A 10,060-nucleotide genomic window follows, 5' to 3' on the forward strand; every position below is an offset into this window, starting at 1 on the left:
CATGACGCAGTCGTTTAGGATGGTTATAACGATAGGAATGCTCTGATGCAGTATTTGGTTGATATGATTCAATTCTGGCAATGATATTACGCCCGTGTGACAGGACATGAAGCAGCAAAGTTGAACCTATGCTTCAATGATTATTATAGGCATGACTGTATAGGCCTGACTGTTGGCATTTCCGATAATACATATTTTAGAGATCGGCAAATCATAACCACAAAACTAAGCCTAGTCCATACAGCTGACACACATTATTATTATAATTCAGTGATTGCAATATGTGTATTCTCTAATATGGTAGGCGAACGGATTCGATATCTGCTAGTTCCCATTCTTGTCTGGCGTCAACTCGCACACCTGTTGGCCACTCAGCGTTACCCTAGCAACGAGATCTCAACTGAACCACAGGTATATCCAACCACAAGTACTAGAAATTCACGAGTCCCAAACACAAAGGCATCTTGTATTGCAATTTTACGTCACAACAGAGACACTGGAGGATCAGACGAACACAACTGAAATCACAAGGCTATATGCGTGGTTACAGCCGAACATATTGATATTCAACAGCTTGTATATTGACCTAAAACTATCAACAGTTTACAGCGTATTGTCTTGACATCTCGATGATTACTCAGCATCACTGTTATTCAGCACCAACACTACATTGGGAGGAATTGTGATTGCATGTACGTACAGTACACTCTACTTTCTATTATGGTCTAGTAGAATAATGCATAAATTACTGTAAAGCACTCATCGATTTTATTTCATTGCATAGACAAAAAAATGAAGTAATTTGGTGCTATGTCACTTGCAGGAACACACCATAAAATACCTAATCAGTTAGCACATGACATTCCATAAAAGAGATCCTTCATAGTTCATACTATCTAACATCACACCTTCCCACAAAAAGATTAGAAATTAGACACTGCACTTGGACTGGCAGAGAAATCAATTTTACTACGGTCTTCAGCGAAGAACCTTTTGGGTAGGTAGTTGCGCGCTGTGCACGATCTGCTGATACAGCGGCTTCAGTCCAAACTCTCCAGGACTCCAGCAAAGCGTCGGTCGGCACAAAATCCTCTCTGTTACCGTTGAAGAGGTTTGCAATCACGTGGGTGTAAGCGTGTTCGACAGTTGTATTAGGAACAAACGCGCTGCAATGAAATAGGATTAGTCAAAAGCAGTTATTACTGGTACCTTATCTAAACAGATGTCGTGAATAGGGATAGAAAATTTGAATCGGAGCAGATTCGAATCAGAAATCGAATTTCTACATTTTTATTGATCGAAATTTCGCCATACAGTACCTTTCAGAGCCCCGATTCTATACTTCTAATTCAGTAGTTTTTATATGCCTTGAAATTCGCGCCTACTACTAGCCGAGTACGATCGATGTCTGCTTCGCCTATGGATGCAACTCAATCACAAGTACAAGTTACGGCCTCCTAGAGAGGTGGTCAAAGTAGTCAAGAAAGCTACTCAAGTAGAAGTAGGAGCAAAAAATCTACTCAAGTACGAGTAGAAGTACTTCTTTCATGAGCAGCCTAAAACTACTTGAAGTAGAAGTCGAATTGACTGACTTTAAATCTACTCAAGTAGGTAGTTGTGAAAGCGATCGTAATTCGTTCGCATGGACTGTCAAACGCTGCAAATGGCGCTATGCGGACGGTGTAGAGAGCTTGATTCATATTGATGCATCCCAGGTGTTAATTTTTGACAGAATATGCAGTCGTCCACATCATGGGATGTAAATCATAGTATTGCGATACTAATCCTTTGTTGACTCGAAAACCCGGTTTTAGGGAACATCATGGCATGGCGCCCTCTCCCATATCATAAGGCCCCTAGTTCAGTCGAAGAGCAACACGGAGAAGTTGTGTCGGATACAACTTTAACACTTTCCGCGATTAGTATACGTTAATTAAAAGTATGGACGATCGTAAAATACCATATAGTGTATAAGGAAAGTATAAGGCATTACTACACTTGCTTTTATACTTCAACATGTATGTTCTCCGGACAAAAGAACTGAAACTATAATTAGAACTCAACGCATAATACTCGTAATTGAAAGAAAAAGAAAAATATTTCATGACTTTTGTCCAGAAAGTTTCAACGGTGGTCTGCTAAAACAGGTCTAACGATAAAAAAAGTGAAAGCCCACTTATCCAGATTAAGACACGTCATGGGCTGCTAGGTATAATAGGTAATTGCTAGATTGCGAAACGGTAGTTTCAAACGTTATGGGGGGCCACACTTACTGAGATGAAATATTTGATAATGGCGACAATGCGGTGTGAACGGAACCATGCAACCCGGTATCTAAGTTATATTCAGCGATACTTTCGTTAAAACATATCTGTCACTCCACTGTGCGCGAAGCGCAACGAAAATTCTGGGTATGTCATAACTTTTATGAAAATTAAATGTTGATACTACTTGAACAGCTTAGAAATTCCTTAGGCTATCTTTCTTATTGGGGGATTACACTACTTCTACTTAACAAACTGATAAGTAAGCGAGTAGTTCACAAAATATTACAAAGTAGAAATAGTGAAAAAAGATGTACTTGAGTAAGTAACAGTAGAGGAAAACTACTTGAGTACTTCGATAAAGTAGAAGTACTTCGTTACTGACCACCTGACAAAACCATTTCAAGTAGAAGTAGAAATTAAAATGTCTGAGAAATAATCGAGTAAGTAAAGTTAAGAAGTAGAAGATGGCCAGACATTTGTAGGTTGATGGGCAGTACCAGTTTTCAAGATTGCCTGGTCCATCTTAGCGACTTAACACAAAATGTGATTCCGGGATGAAAACAGGCGAGACCTTGAAATTATAACCTGTCACCTTCATGCAAGGACTTTCTAGTGGAGTTGTCCGACAATTTCGCTCACATACATCACCCGAGTTTATCTGTATACTTGGTGTTAATGGACAAATTTAAGCTGATGTACTTCGTTACTGAACAATGAACATTCATGGATCACAGATGCTTGGAATTGAAGATGGATCTAGTTTCGATTTTGACCCCTTTCGGAGTGGAAAGCAAGGTCCGTTAGTCAGTCCACAAGAAATTACTTACACGAAACACTGTCCTTTCTGCCCGAATATTGATACGTTTTCAAATTTTTCCGTTTCAATCCATCCAGGCGGCAAATAACTCTCAGAAACCGGCAGTTCACGGCTTATCAGCAAGGCAGGAGAAGTCATATCGCCATGACATCTTACAAACACGATCTGTGGTGTCGACCCACAAGCTGAACATGGAAATGAGATTTTGTCGTCGCCTGTACTGCTCAGAATGTTAACAAGAACATACCATCGATTTTCCTGCTATTTGACGCATTTCTTCTGAACACAATACGGACGTAGACGTTCTTTTGCCTCATTTGCTTTCCGGAAGTTAACCAGACTGGCACGTTTTCCCATTTAGGACCCGTTATGCGTATGCGAGCTCCTAAAATACATGCGGGAATATCAGAGGCGGTCACTAATGAAGTACTTCTACTTTTTCAGAGCACTCGAGTAGGCTTCGCCTTCTTGTACTACTTACTCAAGTGGTTTTGCATTTAGGCTACTACTGGCTTACTTACACTTTTATGCAAAGTAGAAAGTAGTTTTAGGATGTGCTTGCATTAGTTTTGCCTGTGAAATTGTCATGACAATTGTGTGAAACAGCCCTCGTGTCATTATATCTGAATATATTTTCAGAACTTGTGCCTGCTTGTAGTGCCATTACTCGGTCTGCATCAGTCGCAAAGATGCACTCTGCAATTCCTAAAATATCCACCTCCGATCAACTGCTAAAAGCACGCAATCCTTGACTAAATCTGATTTTTGGAACTAATAGAGTACTTTTCTTAGTAGCAGGCTCCTTACTTGAGAAATTTTCTACGATAATTCTACTGAAGTGCCAACGCGATCTACGTTGAACACCTCCGATCGCTTTCTACATTCTGTGTCTTGAGAGGATGAAGATGATAGTGATAGACCCCCACCCCCGGCGATATTGCATCGATGAAAGTGACCAGATTGAAACAGATACTGGAATTCTTTTCCAGCGGAACTAATCTGGGTGTTTATCGGGGGAGATAGCGTAGTGGTGAGCATCAGCGCCATTCAAGCACTAGGCATGGGTTCCATTCCCACCACCGGAGGTTATTCTGGGCTCCTCGTACCCTATGTCCTTGTTCTTACCGCGACAAAAAAGACTTGATAAAGAAAGAAAAGGAGCAAGAAATAGCTTCCAATTATAAGACCGACGAAGAAAGAATAACATCGAAGAAGACTGTGATATTGGGCACTAGGTCGAGGTGGACGCCAGTTCAAAAGACCCCAACTGGAAGGCCGTTCGGCATCCCCCTATCCGTTCATTAAATCGCATTGTAGATTTTGTGTCTTGGGCAGATGAAAATATAATCTGTCCATTGATTGCACTGCATAACCAGAAAATTGGATGTCGATGCCTTTTAGCTTACTTGCAAAAGTAGCGAGAGATGAACCCTTCTTTCTAGTTTCCATCGAAACTTCCTCGGAGTATCCTGCGAAAGCAATGGAAATTTCCAGAAGCCATTTTACAGGCAAACCCGTTACAACAGATATTCTATTTTGGCAACGCCATGATATCATTGTTATCACAGAAAATTGTATATTGATAATTCTGGCATATCAAATCTGATTTGTAAGAAAAGTTGTTACTATCCATTAGGCTTCGAATTGGGCTGAAGTAAGTCCTACCTGACTCAGATATGACATGAGCATCGATGCAGGATAAGAGCAAATTTGGACCATGTATGAGATCAACAACGAGTAGGCCTAACCATCACACACTTGAATACAATTTCGCATAATAACAATCAGGTATTCAATTTGAAAGAAATTACAAACCACTTTATATCAACTCGGTTTATCGCTCAAAAAAATTAAAATTAATGACACTAGAGCACCAAGACCTACCTTTGTACTGAGCTAGTTGCAGATCTTCCAGAGTCACCGTTGAAATGTTTTTCATCAGTTGCAATCGAGATTCTTCGCTTGTCATATCTCTCGTCACGAGACAAAGGACTTCCGTAAGATGGTTCTGTAACATGTCCCGCACAACTCCCGATCTGTCATAATACGATGTCCTTCCTGCAAAGTATTCAGGTATTTAGACTCAGGAAATATTTTGACTCGGGCACAATAATAGTCCAGCTCGTATTCCGATTCCGGTGGAGTGAGAATTTTTGACCTCTTGCGACTAATTTTGTTGTAAGTTGTAACCCATTTTTGTTGTGACTTATTTCTGTCCTTGATATTTTTGCGGCATATACACTGACTCATGATATTCATACACACGATCTGTGCATATGCATACCACGAGTGCATGATGTGCATATGCCGATGGACAAGAAAGATGCAGATATACTTTGTCAATGATCGTTACTGTTTTGATACTTTTCTGCCACTTTGTTTGAAAACGTTGGGCGACCGTATCAAAGCATCCAAAACACGTACCGAAATCACACGCTATGCATTTTCACAGAAATAACATCTATCAGTGGACTGCGAAGTAGTGAACGACCCTGAGCATTGCCACCTGCAGTTGTAATGTGTGAAATTATTTCTGATCAAGAGTAACAAGGCAGTATTTTATGGCAGTCCCGTAAAAGATACATGTATACTTGAACTCTCAAATGTTTTTTTGTTTTATTGCATAAGGCAACGTTGAGTAATGCTTCAATACTCGACTCACAATCGAACCCCTTGGGCACCCTTATTTTGAGCAGTTCTACTTAGGAAGAAACACTAACATAGGGTTACTATATTCTGGAATTCTGAAAAAGAGGACACTTTTTCAAAATTTTCAGACTTACAATTCTGGAGCAAAATCCGAAAAAAGTGGTCGGTTGACTAAAAAAAAGGTAAACTTTCAGCACCCAATATAGCCGCCAGAGCATTACTATAGTGCTTATTTAATGTACCTCAGTCGAATTTTACCGTATATGCAACCAAAATTCTTAAAAAGAGGACAAAATCTCAAAAAGGAGGACATTTGGGTTTTCTACTTCCTACTAGACAAAATTTAAATAGAAGAAGTATTTTGCTTACAAAAATTCAAAATATGAACCGCTTGACATAAGAAGTGTTGAGAGGCAAATTATTCAGTACATGCTATCTTTTTACGCGGTTCAACAACATCAATTCATTACTGATCAAGTGATCATCCATAACCAACAGGTGACGATAAGCAGGGCTTTGGAGTGGGAGCAAGGAGCAAGATGTTTGTAAATATCTCCGGCTCTGATGTATTTCATAAGATGCGATAATATTACTATATTGCCCTTTTTGGGTCACTTTATCTACGTAACCACAGTGCTGTGGATTTGACAGCGGAGCAGTCACATTTCCATAGCTGTAACTGATGTTACTGACTATTGAATCACCCATTTGATAGTATTCCCTCAAGTATTTAATCTAGCCGGAGCAGTGGTATCAATGAGCTTCAGAGCCAAATCATTTAACATTTGCACCTTCTCCAAAGCCCTGAGCCGCCCCCTGACCATACGTGTAGAATTGAATAAAAATACTCGCCTTGACATCCGACTGTTTCAACGGCAGTCACTTCTATACGCTTCACATAACGCTTGTTCAAAAGACGTTCCAAATCCGGGTTCCTAGCTCGGAAGTCCGAAATCTGACTGATGGTAGCATCCGAAAGGAAGTGGTCAACCCTGTATAGGTAGATTTCACCAGCTTTCAATGGCAATGGTAGTGGTACCGTGTAGGGATGGTCAGGTCAGTAATGAAACACTTTTATGGAGCACTGAAATTGGCTACTTTCACTCCTTACATTTAGACAACTTCCACTATTACTTCAACAGTTTATTTAGGCAAAACGACTTACATTTAACACTTTCGATTTTGAAAATTAGACAGTAGTTCTGTGATGACTGTCACGGTAACTGAATATATTTTCGAAAATGGTATCTGGTAGGGTTACCACATTTTGGAATCAGGAAATGAGGACAATTTTTGAAAATGATAACAGTTAGTTTACCGAAATTGAAAATAGCTGATTTTGAAATGTTTACCGGAAATATTGTGTTGACTAAAAAAGGTCATAACTTTGACTTGACTCCAGCATTACCCACTTATTTACAATGTTTGTGTTGACTACAAAGAAATAGGTAAAACTTCTGACTCAGCTCCCGAAATACCCGTATTTTACGTTAATTTTGTGGTGTTGACTAAAAAAAAAGCTATCATTATGATTCGGCTCCTGAATGACCGACTCGAACGTCCGCATTACCTATTTCCAGTTGACCCTGTCCATTAGCCTAGCTGTAAATGCTGTAAAGGAGGACATTTAGGCGTCCTTGGACGACATTTCCAATTCCTGAAAAGGAGGACAAATCAGCCTGATGAAGGACGTATGGTAACCCTAGTATCGGGTGTCCATTTGTGGCGTCATTTTTGGCATCCATGAAGACGCATCCTGCAATTCCAAAAATATCCATTTCCGATCAGGTACCCTACTATTTTTTTAAATAATTTGAGCAGCTCTTAGGCATTCTATAGTTACTACTGTCATTTCAAGGAGTTTTGACATGTCTTTGAAATTGTAATTTGAGTATAATTTACCGCGTTACATACATCTACTTGAGTAGCAACGCTGACTACTTTGACCACCGGTGGTGCTGTGATAAATTCATTACATAGGCATATTATATGCAGGCTACTTTCACAACGTTGAGCAATGATTGTTAATGTAGTAATGTGAATCTGGCAATGTATATTTCACTCAACAGTGAACAGTTTTTTTTAAATTGACCTGACATGTTACTTAACATGCACAAAGGTTTGGTGATACATGCAGCCACCTCGATGCTGCAAAGGATATTTAGCATTTACAAAGCTACTTCTTCCTAAGCGTAGCGGAATTTAAACTCTTCTTCACATTGAACAAGCCAAGAATCAAGAATCCAATAGCTGCGGGCTACTTACCTATAAATTTGCTTTTCAGACAGATATTTTGCCAGTAAATTCGACAGCGACAATGAAGATTGAAAATCTGTTCCAAACGGCTTTTCAAAAGCAAACTTGAAGTTTTTTGACGAGTCTGTGATGTTGCAGTGGCTCGCAACTGATTGAAGTATCCCTCGATATGCCACAGGCGGGACAGATAGATAGAATATGATGTTTGATGAATTCAAGTTGATCCAAGTACATAGTCTTTTATAATCAGCGTCATCTTTCAAGACTTCATATTGACACCGTGACACAAATTCACTTCGATACTTTAAGCATTGGCTGTCACTTTTATCACAACGTATGGATTCGGTGACAATTTCCTGGAATGCTTGATTAGAAACTTTGGATTTAGCCCCTCCATATAGCGAGATATCTGTGATATTTCTTTCTTTTTGAGCCAAAATATACAGGGCATTCCATAAATACCTTTTCGCCAAGTCACCCGTGGCACCAACCACAATGACGTCCAATGTCCGCAAGTCGGCTGCTATTTGTGGTAATGTCAAGATACATGCAAAGATGGCAAGAAAAATCAATTCTTTAACGCGCATATTCATTCACGTTGTGTTTTAAAACATTGGATAGGTTCCCATTTCAGAGACAGACATCACAATACCGATCCCATTCGAGATTGTTTCTGGTTTCCATAAAGTCGAAAACCACAGCTAATCGTACTGTATCGTAACTCGTTTGATGGACAGCGCAATAAAAGTTCTGACAGAAGAAATTGCCACAATGTTAGGTTTTACTACAACCAAAGTACCTGGATATAAGCATTCTAGCTTGATAAAATCATATTTCATCTGAGGACGCAGCAAAACAATGCGATGAATTGCAGCAAAACCTTGCAAAACGATGGTAGATGATGCATAACTAAAAGTGAGCGAAAACGTCCTCTAGTGACAGCATTCATAGCAAGATTATAAATGGAAACGGAAACATTTCAGGGTTTTGTATCTAATTCGATATGTTTACTGCGCAACTTAACGCATCAAACTTACTAAAACTAGCCGGGGCCGGGTGAATAAGATCTATATAGAATGACAAGTTAGTTAAACAAATGCTCCAAGACTTTCACTAAGATAGAAATGCACGCATTTCGGGCGCGCAGTGGTTGGGTTATAGCTCAGTGGTTTACAGTGGTTCGCACACGTTCCTTCATCTTCATTTTGTCTGTTTTGTGAGGGTGTATTTTCAATTGTTTCCACTGTTGCGAAAACAAAATGAATTTTATGGAGGCTAAAGAAAACTAAAGAATATTTTCCGTAGCGTCGAAATTGGAGACACAAGAACATATCGGCATGCCGACACCGGCAGACGAAATTATAATATATACAGTTGCGAATACATTGGACTAGTTAAGGCCCACGATATCCACTACCCCCCACTGCTACAATATTTGAGGTGGCACGTTGAAACTTTTGTCCCAGGATCGAGGGACTAGGAGTCTAGGATTACTAGTACTACACCATCAAGTGACTGACTGCGACACTACAATAGATAAATCACCATCTGGCCGATCCCGATGTCGTTCCTTGCTGCCCTGTTAATCATTATTTGTCCAAGTCGGATACATGCAGTGCAGAAAACGCAGTAAATTAGAGTTATCTAGATCGGCATATTTACGACATGCCTATGTTTGCTTTCCAGACTCGATATCGCAATTAGCCGAGACATGGTGGTGATGCGAATCAGATATTATACCCTTCATTTTTCAGGCATCATTGGTAGATAGCAGTCATGTTAAGGTCGAAGGTTAATTATAACTGCGGCACGCTGCGCTACGATAAGAATCAGCTGCTGAAAACCGGCTACTCTGAAAAGATCATCGAAATGGTGGCTACAATAAATAGCACATCAAAGGTATAGCGAATTACATTCAATCTCACTGACTACGCTTTTATTAGTTCATTCAAATCATGTTCAGTCAAATCATTCAAATCATGTTCAGTGTTGCCACAGTGTGACGGATAAGATGCAGAAAAGTGCTTGCTAGTGAATTTCGCTATATCAAATATATACTTGATGAAAATCG

At 39.7% G+C, this 10,060-nt stretch overlaps 1 protein-coding gene across 1 annotated transcript; it reads right to left on the reverse strand.

The window, feature by feature from the left end:
- Nucleotides 1-452: 452 nt before the first annotated feature.
- On the reverse strand, nucleotides 453-8,843 carry LOC145437339 (GDH/6PGL endoplasmic bifunctional protein-like). The gene is made up of 7 exons (XM_080314541.1): nucleotides 7,999-8,843; nucleotides 6,586-6,725; nucleotides 4,969-5,142; nucleotides 4,491-4,553; nucleotides 3,332-3,469; nucleotides 3,095-3,269; nucleotides 453-1,166 (listed from the first exon to the last, which is right to left on the reverse strand). The coding sequence occupies exons 1-7, from the start codon at nucleotides 8,580-8,582 to the stop codon at nucleotides 893-895; spliced, it is 1,548 nt and encodes a 515-aa protein (XP_080170667.1). The 5' UTR covers nucleotides 8,583-8,843; the 3' UTR covers nucleotides 453-892.
- Nucleotides 8,844-10,060: the final 1,217 nt, after the last annotated feature.

This window comes from Botryllus schlosseri, chromosome 4 (assembly GCF_051294905.1).
Source record: "Botryllus schlosseri isolate E-star chromosome 4, Bs_hap1, whole genome shotgun sequence".
Lineage (NCBI taxonomy): Eukaryota > Metazoa > Chordata > Ascidiacea > Stolidobranchia > Styelidae > Botryllus > Botryllus schlosseri.